Source organism: Gobio gobio (genome assembly GCF_949357685.1).
Source record: "Gobio gobio genome assembly, chromosome: 6".
Lineage (NCBI taxonomy): Eukaryota > Metazoa > Chordata > Actinopteri > Cypriniformes > Gobionidae > Gobio > Gobio gobio.
Window position 1 is genome coordinate 54,374,825 of NC_137102.1, and position 24,638 is coordinate 54,399,462.

At 37.7% G+C, this 24,638-nt stretch overlaps 1 protein-coding gene across 3 annotated transcripts in view; it reads left to right on the plus strand.

Moving 5' to 3' along the window:
* Positions 1-65: 65 nt before the first annotated feature.
* The window catches only part of fyco1b (FYVE and coiled-coil domain autophagy adaptor 1b), a 50,534-nt gene continuing 25,961 nt past the window's right edge, over positions 66-24,638 (plus strand). The window contains exons 1-4 of one of the 3 annotated variants that reach the window (XM_079820603.1): positions 66-143; positions 617-717; positions 4,237-4,343; positions 6,391-6,516. In XM_079820603.1, coding sequence (XP_079676729.1) covers positions 666-717; positions 4,237-4,343; positions 6,391-6,516 — 285 coding nt within the window. In that variant the 5' untranslated portion in view covers positions 66-143; positions 617-665. The other 2 variants (XM_079820605.1, XM_079820604.1) reach the window with 2 other exon arrangements.

Below are 24,638 nucleotides of genomic sequence, written 5' to 3' on the forward strand. Positions count from 1 at the left end.
GCTCCGGACCAATCCGCTATCGCGCTTTCACCTCTGATTGGATCAGGGAGCTGTCAGTCAATCTTAGTAACCGCCTCCTGTGATGGCAGCAGGGTTGTATCTACTGTAAATACTCGATGAGGAAGATCATCTTTCTATATGAAGTATGTCTTTATTTACATCTATTTATCGTTATTTACATCGGGTTATCTTATATGCATGTACTTATCTTGACGATAAACTGTTCTGTTAGAAAATGACTCAAACGATAAAACGCTGTTTAGAAGTTGTAAAGTTCAGCAGGTGCGTTGTCTCTTCAGTCTCATTTAAATATGAATAAGTAGTATTTATAGTTTAATCATGGTAACCATTATATACTATTTAAGGGTTTGTGAATTTATGGCTGTGAGGTTCTCCACGTTTAAAAACAAAAGTAAAACTCCACAACACACGAATACTTTAATTATTCTATATTAAATTATTGCTCCTCTTTTAGCCTGATGTTATGATACAAAGCATTCATAACATATTATGTTTTTTTATTACGTCGTATACCATCATAAACAGTTTGAGATTTACTGTTTTATTGTTGTCTTTATTCTTTTAGTACAACCCTGTTTTTTATTTGCTTTTACAGGCATAATGTTTACTTTATGAACCAGCCACACTAACATATTCAGTCCACCATGAGTACAGTCGGAGAAAACCAGCTGCAGAGAATAATCAGAGATCTGCATGGTAAAATCTGACTCTGTCTCTCCCTCACACACACACACACACACACACACACACACACACACACACACACACACACACACACACACACACACACACACACACACACACACACACACACACACACACACACACACACACACACTGTGTGATTTATTGCATGTGGGCACAGTCACGTGAACTGAGTCTCTTGAAATTTGTGGTTGGCCAAGAAATGTAAAAGCTTATTCTAGAGACACTACGGCTGCGACCAAAATGGCATACTCTCTTGAGTAGGTATTTAAAAAAATATCATCTATATAGTATGATTATGCCTTAGGGCTGTGCGATATTGAAGAAAAATGCGATATGCAATACCTTGTTAAATAATGCGATATGAAATACATTAAGTGTGTAAAATCTGTTTAAATTATATTAAAACAAAATATTTAAAAACAGAGAATGATACCATTATGTGTTTCACATTCTTTCTGGGAAACGAAAGCATTGCTACAACTTCTGAAAGTGACCAGCAGTGTTTTAGCAAAAATGAATGTCACAAATCTGACAATATAATTTTAACATCAATGTAAACAAACAAAAAATGTTATGCCAATATTTAAATACCAAAAACTCTTTGACTTGGTAATATATAGTTATATCAACCTAAAACTTAACATCAAGAACATCCAGGTAAACAAACACACCTGAACTAGGGGTGAACGATTATTTTTATTATTTTTATTTATCCTTGTTATTAAAAATAAGAACTAAAAACAGTATTCTTCACATGAATTAAATATACTCTGATACATAATACAGCTACAAAGGTTATTCAGCCAAGAGCACTGAGTGATTTTCTCTTGTTCTTTTGTTGTTTGACAGACAGCAGCAGGTTTACTGTATTAGCAGGCTGTCACTTTAAGACCTAATGCACGGATCCTATTGACACGCATTCGGTTTCTTTCCCCAACTGATATCATTCACTTAAAGCATAACCGACTGTGTTTACATGAATACTTGTCAAGACAGCCATTTTGACATAACTGTGTGTGTATTTGACAGTTCGAGTGTGTAACAAGTAGGGTTGGGTACCGAAACCCGGTGCCAATTATGCCGGTATGAACCAGACCGAATCGGAACGAAGATTTCGGTGCCTCATTTCGGTGGCACTTAAATTCAAACGTGCTTTTGCGCTTTGGCTGGCGCCGAGCCAGAGACAGACACGCTCAGCGCTCGTCACATATCACAACTATTCAGTGTTTTCAACCACATCATGTTTATTTTAGGTTTCAGACATTTAAATGCTCATTGTCTATGGAAGCGGCAAAAACAATCCTTTTAGACAGTTATAACTTGACTACGTGTTTTATTCATATCAGATACACATTATATAGTGACTATATAGTTTACTCTATTCTTCTCCCAGTTCAGCGGTCACTTACTTTCATGTATTTTGTGAGATGTGAATGAATTTATGTGATGTAAATATGACAGATCCGATTCTCTGAGGCGCAAACTAACATGGCGCCGCCCATCGCGCAGTATAGATCAACTAACACACATTCACATATTTGAAAATCAGAATATCAGATAGTTTTTGACATAGTTAGCAAGTTTGTGAATATTTTGAATAAAAAAGAAAAAGCGAAATAAACCCGATACAGCTGTCATAGCACTATTGTGGCAGCTGTGTGTCATGTGAGAAGCACGAAGCGTCGCCATGGAAACAATAAAGTGATGCGTTCTAAAATATTTAGCCAGAGAATATGGTCATATTTCTGCAAAATAAAGCTGAAGCTTGAAGCTGGGTTGTAGCATACCAAGAAAACAGACTACTTCTGTTATTACTGTAACTGTTATTTAGTGTTAAATTAGTTGTAGTTGGGTTAGTTTCACTGTGAATTTGTTAAGTAAATTGTGTTTTGTATTTATTTATATTAATATATTTAAGTATACTTTAAACTTGTAATAAAGTTTTAAATTTAAATAATAATAAAAAAAAAATCAATAAAAAGCCATTATTTAATCTCATCCACCTCGTTTTGTGGCTCTTTTTTTTTTTTTAAGTATCGGTTCAGGCACCGTTTAGGCACCGGTACCATTTTAAAAGTATCGGTTTGGCACCGGTATCGGAAAAAACCCAAACGATACCCAACCCTAGTAATAAGGCATGAAACAGAACTGAAGGGATCACACGCTTTCAGAGAGGCGGCTTGTGCGCACGTTTCGGCGTGTGTGTCAGACAGCGCAAGATTGCAAGGAGTTGTTTTTCCGCAATTTTTTTGCGTTTAATAACTCTTTTTAACGTCAAAAGTCACATAAGTAACAGTCGTGTGCCCAGTCTATTCTCTGCTATATGCGTCAACCTAAAACGTACACTTTTCACAATGTTGAAGTAGCCTATTAAAATCATTCAGATATTGCATGCCGTTGCGATATGGATATCGCGATATGTACATTTGCACAGCCCTAGTATGCGTAGTATGAATGTACATACTACACAACTCTACACATACTGGACATACTACATTCACCATGTTGTCATTATCATGTGACCTACCTATCAGTTGTGTCGCTTCACAGCCATTCATAAATCCTCTCCCGTGGCCTCATGGGATAGTGAAGTGTCCATCATATAAACACTTCAGAATCTCGCCGGAAGAAGTAGGTCCTCCTTGGACGTTTTATCTACTCTTTTATGAGTACTGTGAATTCAGACATACTACTTTTGTCACATACTGTTTTTCGGGTACTATATAGTATGGATGCAGCCAACATTATTTCCCTACATACTCTGTATTCTCGTAGGTATTCAGCAAGCATGTTATCTGCATGTGCAGTGTTGAAATCATGATCTGTGAAATTTGACTTATTGGTGTTTATTTATTAATATTAATTTTTGGCGCAATTAATTGATTCATTGCAATTAATTGATTAATAATGGAAAGCCTAAATAAGTGATAAGTCAAGGAAATCTTAATATGTTACTGAAATTTGGATACTAGTTAACTCAAACATCATACAGTCTCTTATAAAATGGAACAATATACTGTATAACAATCAGAGCTTGACATGAACTTTTTTGCTCACCAGCCACTGTGTTCCAGTTACTAGCCACTCAGCATTTTCACTGGCCACAATTTTGACATCTATACCATAGGGGGAAAAAGTGTGATATAGATATTTATTATATTATCTCATAATTTGGCAGCAGCTATATTAGGCTGTTGTCACTAGACTAGACCCAACCGATTTATCGGTATAGTGGATCTATTCACCGAAAAATTAGTATTGGAAGCATTTGATATTTCAGTATCGATTTGATTGTAAAATCGATATTTTTGACAACACTTTTGATATTTAATTGCTATTATATATAATTTTCAACCCGCCAAGGTGGCTAGTAGGAGTGACTGCAATACACGCACAGCTGAAATCCACCTGCATTTGGCTGGTGTTAATGTCAAGCCTTGATAACAATGTATACATAACTCCTTTGTAACTTCATATGTTTGAATGTATATTGCACTACACCTGCAGATGCAGTTTCTGAGTTGAGCAAAGAACACTGTGATACTGGAGAGCCCATCAGCGATGACAGTCCCAGCCTTCACAAGTTCTGCTATAAACTGGAGTACCTACTGCAAGTATGGCACAGTTTTTAAGGTTGTTTACATTTGAATACTTAAAGGGTTAGTTCACCCAAAAAATGAAAATTCTGTCATTAATTACTTACCCTCATGACGTTCGACACCCGTAAGACCTTTGTTCATCTTTGGAACACAAATGAAGATATTTTTGTTGAAATCCAATGGCTCAGAAAGGCCTCCATTGGCAGCAACGAAATTTACACTCTCAAGACCCATAAAAGGTACTAAAGACGTTGTTACAAAGTCCATCTCACTACAGTGGTTCTACAATAATTTTATGAAGCAACGAGAAAAAATTTTGTGTGCAAAAACTAAAACAAAATAACGACTTTATTCAACAAGTTCTTGTCTCCTGCCTGCGCCTTTGACGTGAACTCACGAAGCACCACGACGCATGCGCGAGAATATGACGTAGAGCCGGCGTTCTGACACGTAAACTTTGTTTACAAGCAGAGGAAGACGCGCCGTATCTAAGCTGTTGAATTCTAAATTGATCGTGCTTTAGGTCTTGCCATAGTGCTCAAAATGGGGCTAAAGTGTGCATTTCCTGGATCCCTGAACGCCAGCACTAATTCATATTCTCGCGCATGCGTCGTGGTGCTTCGTGAGTTCACGTCTGAGGCCTAGACGGAAGACAAGAACTTGTTGAATAAAGTCGTTATTTTGTTTTGTTTTTTGCACACAAAAACTATTATTGTCGCTTCATAAAATTATTGTAGAACCACTGTAGTGAGATGGACTTTGTAATGACGTCTTTAGTACCTTTTATGGGTCTTGAGAGTGTAAAGTGCATTGTGCAAATGGAGGCCTTTCAGAGCAAATTTTTGTCGGATTTCAACAAAAATATCTTCATTTGTGTTCTAAAGATGAACAAAGGTCTTACGGGTGTCGAACGACGTGAGGGTAAGTAATTAATGACAGATTTTTCATTTTTGGGTGAACTAACCCTTTAAGATTTCTTTGTTCATCATGAATTCTAGAAGTTGATGTTCAAGTTGAAGTTAAAATTCGGGCCATATGGAATCTGCACCTACAAAATTCAGCTGAAATTTACACAGAATTCAAAAGGTTGTAATTCACATCTCTGCCCCTTCTGTGTTCAATGATTGGATTAAAATATCATCTATCAATAATAGTGGAGTACCTTCAGCAAGATTTAAACAAATCTTTACCATATTTAAATAAGGGTCTGATAATAATACAGAAAATTACAGAGGACATCATTAAATTCATTACTTTTATAGCATTCTTTTTAAAAAAATAATTAGTTAAATTAATAAAAAAATATTTTATGTTCTTAATTTGACAGTTTTATTTTAGTATTGTTTATATACAGTATTATATATATATATAATATTATTTAATGTTTTGAACTCTTACTTTTATTTATTCAGTTTTTATTTTAATTTTAGTTTGTTTTAGTAATTGTCTTATGTGCTTTTGTAATTTTTACACCGTAAACAAATAGTAAAAACTTTGCTTTAACTTAATTTAAGTTTAAAGGACTTCAACATCCAAGTTGATTGTATTAAACATGTATGGCAGCAATTTTTTTTTTACAATTTTTTTTTTTTTTTGGATTGCTTTAATTCATTTTTATTCCAGTTTTAGTTTTTTTGTAATTTTAGTACTTCAACTTCAACTTTGTTTTATTTCAGTTATTTGCCAAGGCAGGATTTCTCCTTTTTGATTATGTTTTATTTTATATTTTATTTTATTTCAATTTGATTTCAGTTACTTTATTTATTGATTCGACAACTGTAATTTGTAATCATAATTTTAAACAATAATTTATATAATGTCCACAGATTTTTACCCACAGTCAGTGCAGGAAATGTGGAACAAGTTTGCAGATTCTGGTGGAACTAGTTTTAACTTGAGCAAAAGTGGAATGTCATGTGGAATTCAGTTGTTGACACCTGAGCTAGATTCTTGTAGATCTTAACATGACATTCTATGGTGACCTGGAAGATTGGTGATCTCTGCAGTCATATTCAACCAAAAGTGATTGCTTTGAGATTAACCTGTTGACTGTTGTGTCCAGTTTGATCAGAAAGAGAGGACCACATTTTTGGGCAGCAGGAAAGACTACTGGGACTATTTCTGTGACTGCTTGGCCAAGATTAAAGGAGCTAATGACGGCATTCGCTTTGTCAAATCAATCCCTGAGGTAATCCACAAACCTCTGCAGAAAAACACATCTCTTCAGCCAGTGCGTGTTTGGCTCGAGCATGCCTTCTCATTTCTCTTTCACAGTTTCATGTCACTGTTTTTCTGACATTTTATATACGTCTTTTTTTATCACCACCTCTCCGGAGGGTTTCAAGAAGGATGCAGTGACGCTCAGCCTCAGGTTGGTCATGTGTTGTAGGTGTTCGACTAGCAGTAGAGGCTCTCGCAAATATTATTTTTCCTGTAGACCAAAGAATTGTACATTATACACATAGGCAGGTGATTTAAGTGCTGTTTGCTAAGGTATGCACAACTATTACTATTACTCATATTTTGGGTTAGAAAGAAACCACTAAGCTTAAGTATTACATTTTGGCACACAACTCATCAACTCATTCCTTAAAGTGATAGTTCACCCAAAAAGGAAAGTTCTGTCATAATTTTCTCACCCTTCAAGTTGTTCCAAACATGTATGAGCTTCTGCTGAACACAAAAGAAGATATTTTGAAGAACATGGGTAACCAAACTGATTGATTATGGGATACATTTTTATGGGATCAGACTTAATTTATCAGCCGGTTGGGCAACAATGGGTGGAAAAATCATGGACTTACATTGAGGGAGGGACCGTAGCCTTATCTTGGAAACAGAATATTATTACCGTTGGACCAATTTTGGCTCTAAGCAGCAATAACCCTTGCACTTAGCCGGTATGCAACCACTAGAACACTCTAGAAACCACCTAACAACATCCTAGCTATCACCCACAATATACACTGAAACTTGTATATGCATTGTATTCTCACACTGCACCATTTTTTTTTGTGAGATGTTATCTTTCTTTTTGTGTAGTGTTCCCACCATAAACAGTTTAAGACACTAACCTGTTTTACTCGCAGATAAAAATGTAATCAATTATTAGGACATTTTCCCTTTTTTCTCCTTTCGAAGAACAACTTTCACTAATACATACTGTAATGGCAAAAATTAATTCATCGACATCACTAATAAGAGACAAACCAAGATCCAATTGTCTTTATAAAGATTTATTTTCCTTGCAAGGAAGAGCCACGGTCAAACGCAGCCGCTCGAGGCTACCTTGAGTGTGAACTGCTAAAACAAAAGAAAGCACAAACTTTTATACCCTCAACAACCCCCTCAGTAATTTTCCATACATCTGGCGAAACCCACTGAAGGTTTCGCCTTGAGCAAGAGGTGAGACAATACACAAATGGTCCCCCTCCTGTCTTGGATCTCATTTGAATTAAAAGCAAGAAACACAATGGTCCTTCATCTTCATCTAACAAAGCATGTTAGCATGTTAGGAACTCAGATTCCAAGAGCAATAAAAGATAAAAGGGACAATGTATGGCTTCCACAGGTGAGGCCTCTTTGATCTGACTCATTTAAAACACAATAGAGAAAACAGGTCTGGAAGATTAAATCTTCTGTGATTAAATTTTTCCCCAACAATTTCCCCCTTTTATCATTCTTTGATAACTTTCAAAAAAGAAAAATTTTAAATGTGTATATAATAAAAATAGAAGTAGTAATAATAGTCACTCATCACATTCATTAAAGCTGGGTAACAGCAACCTGTCGAGTCTTTCTGTGGCATGAAATGGTTTCTGTCACCACAAACCCAAATTACAGCATGCGAAGTGTCACTTGGTTTGCTAAACGTACAGGTAAAACCTGTTGTGATACTGCCTATCACCGCTGTGCAGTTCCCTGTGGTCGAATTCTTGATGTCAATTCTGACTCTGCAGTCAGAACACCCTGCTTTCACGTTCAGCTTCAGTCTCGTGAGCACACGAACACATCTCCTTGAACATGCATCACTCTCAATTTTGTAATCAACATGTCTGTGTGGTTGTACCGCTGCGTTCTCTTTCGAGCAGACGTTGGATGTTTTGTTGGAATCTTCCCTTGCTCGATGTCCGCTGCAGCTCTAAGCACCACCTACTGGATTCTGTAGGCTTGAAATAGGGTTTAACTTGAAAACTGGTTGGCTCAGCACCACGTTGTGCCAGTGTCTCTGCTCCTGAGATGATAACGGCAAATGATGTTTATATATCTGCCCGCACAGACGTTTTCCTCCTGCTTCTCTCTCCTCTTGGCTCCTCCTCCCCGATCACTGTTGGGACCTTTCTGCAATGGCTCGCATGCACCCACGTCGCTCTCTCCGCTACTTTGACGGCAGTGTCGTCAGAAGCCTGACAAAAGGCCCTAGCCGCCTTTCCGCCTTCCAGCTTTTCGTACTCAGGTCCTGTTTTACCACGTGATCTCCTGGCTTGATGTTGTGCAAGGGAGTCTCAGCCGGTTTCCCCTGAGCAGTTTTCGCCTGCACACATACACCAGACAACAGAGAAGACATTTCTTTGCAATAATTCACAATTCTATTGATGCAAGCTATTGTTTACCCCCTTCCATTCCCATGAATGGTGGTCTTCCAAAAAATGTCTCAAACGGGCTCAGATTTACTAAAGGCCTTTTCTCGTTTTCATGTATTTCAATATGCATCAAAATGCGAAATTTTCAGCAAATATTGTAACCCCCTTATAAACTTCATTCATTTGAGTACCATTACCATTACCATTCCCCCTTTGGCTGCAGGCTCGCCCATGCAGCCATTTATCATAATCATTGAAAATATTGTTGAGGTAAACAAGGCTTGCCATCACTTCTTGTCTAGACGCCATTTTGCACATTCACACATCATTCATAAGTTTCCAGCCACGTCTCCACAGGTGCTTCTCCGCTGCTGTGGCAAATGCCTGCATACTCTGTAAGGAAATCAAAGCATTTGTGTTAGTTTCAGATAATAAAATGCATTCTGGTTCCTTTGACTGCTGTGCTGCCGCGGCCTTCGCAGCCGCATCTGCTCTCACGGTTTCCTGTTGAAATAAACTCTTTGTTGTTAGTTACGCTGCGCATTTAAGTCTTAACTTGAAAGTTTCCCATAAACATACTGAAAATATCCAATAAAATGAAAGACAAATCCGTATTTCATCTCTGTAAGCCGGGCTAAGTCAGTAATCACTGTCACTGCTCTCCCATCATGTTAGGGGTGTGTGATACCTACAAAATTCAAACATGCCAACTTTCTGCTATCAACCGTTTGACGACACACACATCCCTAGGCCAGACCCACAGTCACTCCTCAGAGACTAAACACTTTAGAAAACATATATGAAAACAAACAATCAGTGGTTCTTTTGATTAATCAAAATCATAACAGACCTTTTTGGCATTCACTCAAACTCAAACTAAACAATACAAATAAGTAAGATAGATAATAATCCATCTTAGCGCCTTAAATCTCTACATAAAACATCCTTCAGTTTACATTTTGTGCTTTGCCCACAGTTTCTCACTGTGCATCACATTCTTATCAACCTTCCTTCAGTCAGTCATTTCAACACAATTCTTCACAAACTTCCCTACTTACTATTTCCAACAGAACCATTTTCACTCATCATAGCCCACCTCATATTTAACCATTAACAAATATAAATCTAAATTTGTTAATGTTAAATATACTTCATCAAAATGACAAAATTATCAATTTGTATTACGTTCAATCAGCTCGTTCACTCATCTTTATCTCGTGACATCATACTTAATCATACTCAATACCCAATTCTTTATCAAAATCTTTTCAGCTCCTGTTATCAATAAACAAAATTAATTAATTAATCAATTAGGATTTCTTTTAAAGTACCATTTTCTCCATGCCCTGTCCATTAAAACTCCTCTTACATCATGTCATTTGGCAGTGATTCTTATCATCAAACTTGCCACATCAATTTCTTTAACGCTGGTTAAAACCAATCTGTATTTTAAAAAGCATTCATATTTCAATATCCATTTTAGCCTAATTTGACTTTGATTGTTCACAATCCCTGTCAGAAATCCTAATTTTTATTTTTATTTTCTATTTATTTTTTTGTTTCCTGTATGAATCAAAATATGTCTAGAAGTTATCTAGATATTCTTTTAGAAGTTATCTTTTTGGTTCGCCCTCCGGCCTTTCATAAATATGAGGGAGTCTCTAGATCATTTGGATAGTGACTTCGGTTAAATTGTCACTTTGTCTCTTAATTAATCCAAAGATAAATTAAAATAGTCTTCATCCATGACAAATTTGGTCATAATTACTAGTGACAGACAGAGCTGGATGTCCAATCCACTTAAAGCTCGTCCCATGTTCTGATCATCTTTTCATCAGATTCACTCAGAATAATCAACTTCCTCTAAAGTTTTTTTGTTTTGTTTAACTTAACTCATCTGTAATGATAAAGACACTAATTCCAGAGGTTACTGACACACTACACTCAATCATGACACATAAATATGAACTGCTCATTCTCAAGATGTGCTTTTACATGGTCTCTTAACCAGTTTCAAATATGTTCGTTCATTAGTTGTTTATTTTTAGAAAAGTCAGCTGGGTTGTTTTGTTCTGATATCATTGTTTTTGTGTAGTCTCAGCTTTAACTGAGCAATAACAGATATAGTACAATCCCTGTTTCCAGCCTCTCTCTCTCTCTCTCTCTCACCCAGATAATCTTTTCAACAGTCTTCTAAGACTTTAACTATAATGTTAAATTCATTAACCCTTAAATCATTAATCCTTCACAAAGTTTTAGAAATTTCATAGTGTAACTTATTGTTTCAAGTTATCTTTAGTTTAGATTTCTTTGTTATTCAGACCTTCTCTTTAAACTTCAAAAGCCGTCCTCATCTTAAAGCCATCACCATGTCTCCAAATTATCCTCTGCCATCCTAATGACCTGCAGGATTAAGACTATGATAGAGACATATTAGTTCAATATCATACAGTTTTACTAATCCAAATAAATTTTGTTCTGCTCCACAAAGTTATCAATCACAATCACAGCATGGTCTCAGCTGGCTCTTGAATGCCGATCTCATTCATAGCTCTTTTCCTTCAGGGTGTTTCCTGGCTCTCAATTTATGCGGTATTTGGTGAGCGGTATAGAGGGGCCAATATTAGGGCAGGGGCTGCTGTGTCCAGTCTTGACCTCGGCCCTTACGAAACACAGCTCCCCCCCCAACAGAGATGCTGCTGGCCTCACAGACATCTGCCTCACCTCTCATACACACCTCACATAAAACCCCCTCCTCCTTTTTTTTTTTTTTTTTTTTTTTTTGGTAGGGGGTCCAAGGCGACTTATCGTGATTCCCCTGGCTTGGGTTGCCCCCCGTCAGGCCGTAGGAAGTCTTACCCGTCATCGGGAACAACCACATCGTGCTCAACCTCGTCATCGCTTTGAGATCTTTGACCCTAAACAGGATCCGATATTTTCTAGAGCCTTTCGGAAAGTGCATTCAAGAGTCATCAGAGCCATCTGGTCTGCTTTCAAATTAGCAAAAACATGGAGACAGGTTAATTATAACACAACTTAATCACTAAAATCCATCATACTTCTTCAAAGACGCAACCTAACAGTGCGTGGATTACACTCAGTGAATTTAGCCAAAACAACTCTCCATTCCATTTAATGTTCTGCTACATCTGTGACTAAGGCCATCAGTTCTGTACATGGTGAAGGCTAAGAGTAGACAGAAGTTACTGGTCATATCATACATTAGTCAAACATTTCAGTTCATTAAAAGTCTGTATTTTTAAAACATGTCTTATTGCCCTCTTGATGGCACCTTTTTCTATCTTAACAAATAACTGTCTATTATGTTCACATGATACCCTGTGCCTTTACTCATCAATATCTTCTATCATCTGTGGCACAGGCTCATATATCAGCTTTGAGCTGGTCTGGGATCAGAGAGAGACTTTGAGGCCTTCAGGGCTGGTACACTGCATTTTCATAAACTTCTCACTCTTCACACTAGCTCAGCCTAAGATCTGGCTTTGTTTTCAAATAAATGAGACATTTTCCTTTTAACTCTATCCTTAGACAGAAATCACATTTTCAAATGATCATAACTTTATATTTGTCTTTTGCCCCCAAAATAAATTCAGAAGCTATAATTTTCACTCAGATTGAGTCTCTGTTACTCAAATTAGGCCACGTGGTGGCCGGATTGAGATTACAAATGGTTTATTTCAGATCAGCACAATCTTATCTTTTGAAACCAAAACATCAATTTCTAGGGTTTTCAACATTTTAACACCTATAGTTATTTCAACAACCCAATATTCAGTCAAATCATCATTATCAGAGTTTTGCAAAGGTGAGAAGAGCAAGAACATATTTATTATATCTTTTTCATTTAACTCGGTTAATCAGGATTTATATATTTTATATATCTTTTACAACATGTTTTATCATCTTTAACTTTAATTTTAACCTCATATTAAAATTATCTCAAATCCTTCCTTCAAAAATAATCACTAAAGAATTTATCAAGCTTATTATTTTCTCATTTTCTTAGTGTAAATCTATTTTATTCTTTTTTTTTTTTTTTTTTTTTTTTTTTTTTTACTGATTTCATTTACAGAATTTAGTCTGGTGGCCTGATTTGCCACACTTTTTTACACCTTATGGGTGTTCAGACACAGTTACGCGCAAAATCAATGGCCCAGCTGAGCACAATTAAAACGCTCTCATCTTTAGCTTATGGAGCAACGTTCAGCAACCTGTGTGCTCCAAAAGTGGCAGTCTGTCTGAGAACAGAGCTCGCTCGAGGTCCAATAAAACAGACAATGGCTTGCAATTTATGGTGCTTTATCAAAGTTTATCTGCTTTTTTTTTCACCAACATTATTTTTAGTTACTCAAATTATATATCTCCCTTCGGGTATGGCACCTCCCCCATTTTATAAATTAATGAATACGCACAAACATCTACAAATTTGAATTCTCTTGTTCTCTCTTTGTTTGTAGCTAGTTAACTTCCAATTACAATAAAAACATTTCTGCCCATTATCTTCATCAGTCCAGCAAATGTCTTTGAAGTCAGGGTTTCAGAGCGGAGCTGCTTACAGCATTTGCTCTTGTTCATCTTACAATCTTTATACCGACTAATCAAATTACTGATCATATCACTCAAATTGTTAGCTAAAATTTAGTCAAAGTTCATACTCACCAGCGATCTTTAAACAGCTGTGGCATTTTAATTTCTCCGTTTCATTTCTCCACAGTCAATGCCTCTCACACCCAGCATTTCAGTGTCTGCTCACAGTTCTCACACGCGTTCTCACAACAGCCCATCGATTTATCCTTTTCCTTCAACTGACTCTTTCACAGCCCCAGTCCGGTCACTCAGCGGTGACACTCAAATCATGACATTTAATGAACTTCGTATACGTTGCATGCATTTCTGGCCATATAATTTTCTCATTTGATAAAATACCGGTGTCTCATATTCAGCTAGCTTGCTTTGGATTTCCCCATATTGGCAGTCTGATTCTGTGGCTTTTCGCGCTCGCGCTATTAATCTGTTGGACGTCTCCGGACAGATCTGATCTCTTCACCCAAGACCAGCCGGGCGGACACTCGCAATAGTGCCCGATTTTGTGCCCTGGTTACCTGACCGCGGGCGGAACCAACCCAATCTAGGTAATATGGTTCCCAGACCAATCTAGGTCTTATTTATTCTCAGACCAATCTAGGTCTTATTTATACCAATCTAGGTATTTAATCGCCCACGTGATTTCAGTTCTTTTTTCTACCTCGTAAAAAACATCAATTCACGCTGCATTTGCCACAGAGTCAGACTCGCCTAATGGTTTATCCCTATCAATTCAATTTTCAATTTAACCAAATTCTATAAAATAAAAAATAAAACATTTCCCCCTGAATTTAAAAAGTTTGTCTCTTACCAGAAGCGCCCCGTTGCCATCGGATTCGTTTTCTCTGATTCCAGTGTCTGGACCCTCCGGACACCCCCAGAGCAGTCAGCCCTTCTCCCTCAATTCTTCGGGGTAAGGCTGTGACTCTAAGTCCAGGATGATCAGGTCACTGTCTGCTCTCGGGGTCCAGAAGGCACATCCAAGGAATCCCAAACTTCTGACACCAACTGTAATGGCAAAAATTAATTCATCGACATCACTAATAAGAGACAAACCAAGATCCAATTGTCTTTATAAAGATTTATTTTCCTTGCAAGGAAGAGCCACGGTCAAACGCAGCCGCTCGAGGCTACCTTGAGTGTGAACTGCTAAAACAAAAGAAAGCACAAACTTTTATACCCTCAACAACCCCCTCAGTAATTTTCCATACATCTGGCGAAACCCACTGAAGGTTTCGCCTTGAGCAAGAGGTGAGACAATACACAAATGGTCCCCCTCCTGTCTTGGATCTCATTTGAATTAAAAGCAAGAAACACAATGGTCCTTCATCTTCATCTAACAAAGCATGTTAGCCAGGAACTCAGATTCCAAGAGCAATAAAAGATAAAAGGGACAATGTATGGCTTCCACAGGTGAGGCCTCTTTGATCTGACTCATTTAAAACACAATAGAGAAAACAGGTCTGGAAGATTAAATCTTCTGTGATTAAATTTTTCCCCAACAATACAAAACTCTTCAGAATTAATTTGCCACTGAAATGCAGGTTTATGTGAGTTTTGAATCCAGAACAAATCCAGCATCAGCTGTAGTGTAACGTTTCCATCTGGTGTCCTTATGCTCTTTGGTCACCCACTGTAATCCTCCATCTGTTCTCCTGACCATACTGTACCAGAGACAGACATTGTTTGTGTTTAGAATGGCGTATTACCATACTTCTCATGCAATATTTTCAGTTTGGGTTTTGTGTACTACACACATTTTCTGTATATATGGAATACCCAGAGGTCCTATTACTACGTTTGCCAAAATGTGCCGTATACAACCAGAGCACATGGCACGCAGAGTGTATCCCACTATGCAGTGCACTTAGCTTGACCTTTCATTTATAGTGTGCCAGATCAGCAGGAAGAAATATTGAACATGATTTCTTAACTATTTGGTCAAACTGCCAATGTTTAGTTTTATTTTCTCTTATACTAAAAAGGAACCAAAAAATGCAAAATAATGAATTCTGAATTTAAAATCGCCCCTATTATGCAATTTTAAAGGTTCCTAGTTTTGTTTTGGAGGTCTCCTACAACAGGTTTTCATGCATCCAAAATCAAAAAATTATTACATTAAAAAAAATATATATTCTCATAAAATACACTGCACATCACTAGCCTGGATGCCAGCCGAACTTAGCCCTTCCCACAACATTTGAGGTCGGGAAGTTCGGTCTGGACCATAGACTGTAAAAAAATATGGACGTAGTGTCCGTGAGGTCACCCATAGGATTCTGATGAGCCGTTCTGAAGCGCAAAGTATGGACGATATGGCTGTTGCCATCTTAGCAACACGTCATCGCGCGTCACTCCCAGATAACAGAAAATGGGCAAAAAGGCCAATAGTGTCTGGCTGCAGACAAGACGAGATGCACTCTCAGCCGCGCATGCGCACTAAACGAGATGCACTCTCAGCCGCGCATGCGCACTAAACGAGATGCACTCTCAGCCGCGCATGCGCACTAAACGAGATGCACTCTCAGCCGCGCATGCACACTAAACGAGATGCACTCTCAGCCGCGCATGCACACTAAACGAGATGCACTCTCAGCCGCGCATGCGCACTAAACGAGATGCACTCTCAGCCGCGCATGCGCACTAAATGAGATGCACTCTCAGCCGCGCATGCGCACTAAACGAGATGCACTCTCAGCCGCGCATGCACACTAAACGAGATTCACTCGTATTAAGACCGTAGATTACACATGCACTTGATGCCGCGCATAAATAAATTTTTTTTTTTTTACACTACCGCGCAAAAGTGTTTGATCAGTAAGATTTTCATTTATTTGATTTTTAATGTTTTTGCTTATCAAGGCTGAATTTATTTGATGAAAAGTACAGATGCAAAAAATACAGTATTGTGAAATATTGCGATTCAAAATAAGTTTTGTATTGTAATACGTTTTTAAAATGTATGTCATGCAAAGCTGAACTTTCATCATCCATTAATCCAGTTTTCAGTGTCACATGATTAGTCAGAAATCTAATACTGATTAATCATCAATGTTAGAAACAACTTATTTTTACAGCCTGTTATAATTTTATTCTAAAGATTCTGTGAAAAATAAAACAAAATAAAACAAACAGAATTTATTCAATATTAAATTCTTAAATGTCTAAAAAAACGTACACATTTTAACAAATGAACACAAATCCTGAAAACAAATATTTTTTTCAGTATTTTAATAAAATAGAAAACTGATATTTTAAATTATAATATTTCAGAGTTTTCCTGTATTTTTTTTAAAATAAATATGGCATACATGACCATAAACTTTTAAAACATAAAATAAAATTATATATATTATATATTTAGCTGCTTAAGTTCAGTATATATGTATGTACATAAGATTATTAAGATGTACATCTCAAAATATTGAGAAAAATCACCTTTAAAGATGTCCAAATTAACTTTATAATGAATTAAATCATAGCTTAACAAGCCAGTCACATTGCTACTGCTACGGTCACATTCAATGTTAATATACTTCCAAATAAACCATATTTTTTTTTTTTTTAAACACAGCAGTTGGTCGTGGTTGAGTTTTGTAAATGATTTTAGTTATACATATATATAGAGAAAACATTACATAAAAAAACAAAAACAACTGGACAATGTTTTGTTTGTTTAATTTTGTATGCGAGAAAAGATTGGTGCGAGGTGCATGTGGTCCACCATATTATCTACAAATGTATGCATGTCCTGCACAACTGTTAAGATAAACATCAGTGGCTCTACAAGATCGTCCTCTATAAACTCTGCACTGCAGTACTGTTCCAAGGCCTCAATGGCTTCCTCATCCTCCATGCACAGTATACGAGGAAGCTTAACTGAGCCAAGAATATTGCCAGAGTTCTCCAAGCACCACTGACTGGCAATCTTAAGATTCACCATGATACGCGCCTAAGAAAAAAAACTATTCAAAAGAGGAAAATTAAAAATATGCTGAACAATAATGGCTGCAACCCCTCTAATAAAACCTACATTTCATGGAGCCACCTGCTTCTCCGATGTAGACTCAGGGGTGAAACCATTTGTTTTATCTTCATAAAAAACATGAAAATTGAATTTGAACCTTTTTAAAAAGTAACTGATACTTTTTCTGAGGAGCTGCAACAAAGTAAAAGGTAAGAGTTACCTGTACATGGAAAGGCTTTTCCTGTTAGTGGAAAAAATACAGCACAAGTTTAGCTAGTATATGATAACATGCCATTTTTAACCTCATTATTTCCAAGTATATGTTTTTACCTGAGAGATTTGATCAAACTTCCTCTTTGGCAACCTAAATACAGGCTGCTGATCACCTCTTAGGAAGGCTTTGCACTCTTCTGCATAATGGGCAAACAGTTTTCCATGTCTGGAAAATAGAGATTAAAGATTGAATATTGCATAGTTCCTTATTCATGAAAGCTTTAAGTATTCAGAGGCCAAAAAACAAACTTTACCAATCCAGTCCGAAGTTCTCCATTAACATGATGCACCACCATTTCCTCAGCTCTGCCATGTCCAGCTGCTCAGAATCTAGAAATTATAAACAGGATACAAATGAGAAAAAAATAACATTTAAACAAAAGTTATATTTGACCAAGACTAAATACCCATAATATGGCTGTTCAAGACATTTTTTCAAATTGCACTCATACACGCTACCTTATTATTTGGTTGTTCAGAAGATAAACACTAAGCATCTTAAATGTTAAATAAAAAAAACTAAATGGATGATACACAGACAATGAGTTTGATAGTGTCTGTGAGAGAGTTGATAGCATGTTTGTGAATGAGTTTGGATCAAAGCTTTGATTAGTGTGTGAGAAATAGTATAGTAGTGAATGAGAGAGTTTGATAGCATCCATGAAAATCTTTGATAGAGTGAGAGGCGTTTGAGAGAGTTTGATAGTGTGCACAAGAATATGTTTGAAATAGGTCTTCTCTTTTGCTTATTAGTACCCTTTTTGAAGTGCTTCAAAAAGACAACAACAAAAAAAAACTTATCACACTCATCTTACCTTGGAAAAAGATTCCATTTTTTATATGGACTTTCCAGTGAGCCTGAACTTTCTTTTCAGTCATTGGCATCAATGAGTGGCACAGGGGGCAATGCTACAATTTGCAACAAGATGTGCATTTTGGTATCAGCTGATTTACACCTTCTATGACTATTGATTGATGCATCTGTAAGCATAAATTGAAGAGACAGAAATGAAAATAATTATTGTCTTGTGTATAATATTATTTGAATGTTTGTTATCTGTTTTATAGTATCTCACGATTTGAATAACCATTTTTAACAAAATTAACCTGTTATTTAATCTTTATTTTAAATAATTTTAAGGAACACCTCGTCTAAACAACACTTACACACAGCATCTCACTGTCACCTGCAAACTTCTATCACTTTTCAAAACAACAGACCCAAACAAGAGACAGTAAATTCAGTACATTTGTTCAATGCCTAAACAAAATTAATTTAGATCTTCAACTTACTGGATGAAGAATTGGTACCCAATAAGCACGGCAGGATCCATCAGACAGATATAAGCACAGTTTCGTTTACATTATCTAATAGATTAAACAACTATTTTACATCTAGTTAATCGTCTATGAATGAGGTAAATATACTTACATCAATTATTTAATGTTCGTCGACTCCTCTAAACACGTGCACAACGTCACACCTGTGCATGTGGGATATACCAGATAATAATCAGGATACTTTTCTATAACATTTACCAAATAATGAACAACTATTTTAATTTAAATTAATCTTGTACGAATTGCATAAATAATATACTTACACGTAGCCTGTAGGTGCGTCCGATAGCGCAAGTATCTGAGTGTCCACGAGCAGCTGATGAGAACGTTTGTAGAACTGCGTACGCATGCGTGATTGAAAACACATGTGTCGGACTGCGCAAGTGCGGCTGAGACTGCATGTATCTGAGTGCGCATGCGTGTCTGAGAGTGCATGTGTCGGACTGCGCATGCGTGTCTGAGAGTGCATGTGTCGGACTGCGCATGCGTGTCTGAGAGTGCATGTCTGCAGCCAGACCCTTCTCAAAAAGGCGGGACGTGGGCGGAGGTTAAGTGACGCGATGACTAACAGACAGCAGATGAATGGCTATCCGACTGTCACTCGAAGTGGCCACGCCCTTAATTATGCAGAACTTTAATGCTTTATATAATGTAAACGAATGAGTTATAAAAAAATTCACCCCCCTCACAGTTGTCATGAAGGGCAAAATTAGCCGTATAGACCAAAACCACAATTTGTACCAGGCTGTAAACATGTTTTATTCTGCTGTGAAGTTGGGCATTTTAATATGGGGCTCAATGAGATTCTGCTCCCTTCTGGAGCCTGTCCCTAGCGGCCAGTCGAAGAATTGCAGTTTAAGGCACTTCCGTGTTGGCTTCAAGAGAAACTGCGGGAGGTTGCCACTTGGTCTGGACTTGATCCGTTGTGGAGCAACTATGCTCGAACCAGAGCTGTTTGGACCAATCAAATTGTCAGGGCGGGCTTTACACGATGATGGACAGATGATCAATGGTAACGCAATCATCCACGTCACCAAAGAGCGCTTGGGTTGAATTCGTTCTAATCCTAAACGGAGAACTTGTTCGTATATGCATTCCCCTTTACTATTTCTATAAAAAATTATGTACTCAAAAATTATGTAAGTACTCAGTGTTTCCTAAATTCTTTTTTACAACACCGGCAAAGATCGTTTACACTCATCTTCTTCTTCTACTTCTTCCAGCGTGCGTGCAGTTGAGTTCTGTTGACAACTATGCGTCGCTCAACATATGTCACTTACACCGTTGCTCTGATTGGTTGTAGGTCTATATAATTGAGTGCAGAGGCATTTTCTTTCCTGCTTCGGTTGAAACACGCCCCCATAATCAAAGCCGAAGGAAGCAGTTTCAGTCTCATATCCTGACCACAATCTGAGTATGAGATCAGTATCTGAGCTAGCACATCACCCGATTTCTCAGAGAGTCTGAAAATGGTTGCTTCAAGATTCAGTCTCTCTACACCCCTCCTTTCCGTGAGTCTACTCTTCTCTGATTGGTCAGATGGCCCAGTCTGTTGTGATTGGTCCAACACTTACAGCGCGTCTTCGGAAAATGAACGCCTATTACCATATCTGAATTCCAGCTCTGGATCATCCTCAGCACTTGTATACAGTGATACGAACCGTAATGATGGCATCATTTTTTTCTGTATCCTCATCCTTTGGGAGTGCATGCAATGTGGATTTGCAGCTCTGAAAACAGCATCTTCTCAACATGTAGACAACACGAACCAAACTCTTCCATGCCTCAGCTACAACTACAGTGTTTCACGAGTTCACACTTACATATAATTTATAGAGTAAATTTAAATGAGTATTTGGCGTGCTGTCCGGGGGAGGGCTTCGAGCTTGGAATCTGACCAAGAGTACCCCCGTGTATGTAAGTGGTTAGAACTAAAAGTGTGGAGAAGGGGTGGTGGAGGGTTGCTGATAACTGTCAACAAACGGAGGTAGGACTGCTGCGTATTAATACCTCTATTGTTGATTAGCTGAGTGCTCTCCACTTATCAATTATGTCAATTATCTGAGCGTGCTTCTCCCTAACCTTGTTAATAAAACATAATTTGAGGGCAGGTCAAAGTCGACGTGCAACGACGTTCACGGGCATTTTTGGTGTGAAAGGGCCTTTGCATTTGCCAAAAAAAATCTAACTTTTTTTTGTTATTATAAAGCAAACCAGCAAGCCCAGCCCAAAAAAAGTAATGCAAAAATATGTAACACATTACTTTCCATAGAGAGCAACAAAAGGCTTTGCGAGCTGGCATTACAAGTCCGAGTCTGATCACGAATGAACCAATAACACCTTCTCCAGCCTGGGACCGCGTGCTAAGGTATATAATCAATAGATATCAAACGATCTGTAACAATGCAATACTAACACATATAAAAACATGTTTTACTCACATAAGTGTGTTGCACCGCTCCTGTCGGATCCAATATAGAAGGCACAGCATTGTGATTTAATCTCAATATGTCTGCAGATCCAGTCTCAACCTCTATCTTGTTTACAATCGATTCTGTGGTGAAATGAAGCGAACAAACGCGCAATGTCTTACGCACGTGAGCTGGAACCGGCATGTTTATTGCTCGGTAGCATCCCGTTTAGCTCCACGAGTCGGTGGGCGGAGTTGAGGCGGTGCTTCTGTCCTATACGTCAGTGACATGTTTTGAGATCTCTCGTTTTCTGGGCCTGGTGTTTATAAAAGCTTTTCTTTGACTAACAATGACGTTTTCTGCTCTGGAACTTGCAGGATATTCTTATATCACAATGAACTTTTATATACCAAAGGCTCAAAGTAAAGTTGATTTCTGAATTCATCACCCTTTTAAAAGTAACTTTTCCAACACTGATGAAGACCATAGGCTGGTATAATGCAAATTTGGTACATTGTATGTATGTAACAGGAAGTGATATTGAATTGCTGATGACTCGTTTCGTCAGTTCAGAATCAATTCTTTCTTTTAGGAGACAAATCAAGCATTCTGCATTAGTCAAGTCAAGTCAAGTCAACTTTATTTATATAGCGCTTTTAACAATGTAGATTGTTTCAAAGCAGCTTTACAGTGTTAAACAGGAAAATAATGCAGCATAATTTTATTCAGCTGTATAGCCATTCTGGAAAAAACGCTGATGTCATCAGTTCATTTCAATTATCATACAGTGACAGTGTGGACTTTGGATCAATAATTAGATCAGTCATTTAGTTTAAATGGTTAATTTAGTTTATTAATTAGATTTATTTCTATGTTTAGTTGAAAAATTTAGTGAGGATTAGTTCAGGCAAAAATTCAAACCCCGTCCATATCAGCTGATCCAATTCCTATGTACTCAATTGGCAACTCTCAAACAGGGCACCTTACTTGAGCGCTGTGTGCCTGCTTGCTGCTACCATTGCACGCTGCTTTGCAACCCACCTGGGAAGCGCTGGGGACAACCTGGGAAGTTGTCCCCAGAAGCTGCTGCTGTTCCCTGTCTTGGCTTTTCATGGAGCTCATGAAATGATTGGGGAATTTAGAACAGATCGCCAATTGTAACTTTTGCAAAATATGCCAATAAAAAGTTGACTAAAAGTTTGTCTATGGTGTTTTTGGCTTAAAGGGATAGTTCACCCAAAAATAAAAATTAGCCCATGTTTTACTCACCCTCAAGTCATCCGAGGTGTATATGACATTCTTTTTTCAGAAGAATAAAATCTGAGTTATATTAAAAATGTTCTGGCTAATCCAAGCATTATAATGGCAGTAATAGTTGCTCTGTTTTTGAAGTCCATAAAAAATGCATCTGTCCCTCAAAAAACGTGCTCCACGGGGCTCTGGGGTGTTAATAAAGGCCTTCTGAAGTGAATCGATGCGTTTGTGTAAGAAAAATATTCTTATTTAAAAATGTATTTCATTTTTTTCTATGGGTCTGCATCAGCCGTCCCCGCGCCATCACTTCCGGCGAATAAGGCCAAAATACACACAAAATACCGTCACGAACATAGATATATACATAGATTCCTCATTAGTGCCTGCACGGATCGGTTGAATGAGGCATCTACGTATTTATATCTTTGATCGCGGTAGTATTTTGATCTTATTTGCCGGAAGTTATGGCGCTGGGAATACTAGATGACATTCGTCTGCTAAGAGGTAAAAAAATAACATAAATACTGTTCGGTTTCTCGCAGAAACCGATCGTTTCGTGTCTTTATTCAATTCAATTCAAATGTATTTGTATAGTGCTTTTCACAATACATATCGTTTCAAAGCAGCTTCAGTGACGCAAATATCGTCATTTTGCATCATCTGAGGATTTTTTGGCCAGAGGCTAAAGACTACAGCCAGTAGAAGGAGCTGTTCTGCATGTTTTCAACCCGCCCATAGGGGTGGGATCTCACTCAGAGAATGTAAATGCGCATGGCTGCTCGGCTCGGGCGTTAAAGGAACACACCACTTTTTTTGAAAATAGGCTCATTTTACAAGTCCCCTAGAGTTGAATAGTTGAGTTTTACAGTTTTGGAATCAATTCAGCCGATCTTTGTATCTGGCGGTAGCACTTTTAGCATAGCTTAGCGTACATCATTGATTCTGATCAGTCCATTAGCATCTCATTCAAAAAATGACACTTTCAATATTTTTCCTATTTAAAACTTGACTCTTCTACAGTTACATCGTGTGCTAAGACCAACTGAAAATGAAAAGTTGCGATTTTCTACACCTATATGGCTAGAAACTACTTTCTCATTCCTGCGTAATAGTCACGGATCTTCGCGGCCGTACCATGGCTGCAGCGGCGCAATGATTCGTTGGTATTCTGTGAAACATGGTGGTAGTATACACCTTCGACTTACTATCACAGCTCTTTACAACACACAGAACCATGGCTAATCACACAGGTAAATCCACAACACAATTTGTCGGCTGCAAGCCTGAAACTTTCTCTGCAACTACACGAACGTAGTGCCGGTCACATTGAAAGTTACCTAGCTGGGGGCTACTTTCAGGCGCTGCATAATATAATTCCCATGGTACGGCCGCGAAGATCCGCGACTATTACGCAGGAATGAGAAAGTAGTTCCTAGCCATATAGGTGTAGAAAATCACAACTTTTCATTTTCAGTTGGATATAGCACACAATGTTACTGTAGAAGAGTCAAGTTTTAAATAGGAAAAATTTTGAAAGTGTCTTTGATAATTTTTTGAATGAGATGCTAATGGAGTGATCAGAATCAATGATGTATGCTAAGCTATGCTACAAGTGCTACCGCCAGATACAAAGATCGGCTGAATGGATTCAAAAACGGTAAAACTCAACTATTTAACTCTAGGGGACTTGTAAAATGAGCCTATTTTTTTTTTAAAAAGTGGAGTGTTCCTTTAATAATGAAGCGGTACGGAGAAAAGTGAGTGTTTCAACTTTTCAATGAATTCCTATGAAAGTTTAGCTTCCATAGGCATGATCTGAAAACGCGCCAGACTGGACACGCGTTGTGAATGACTGCCGCGCTTACCTCAGCTCTGC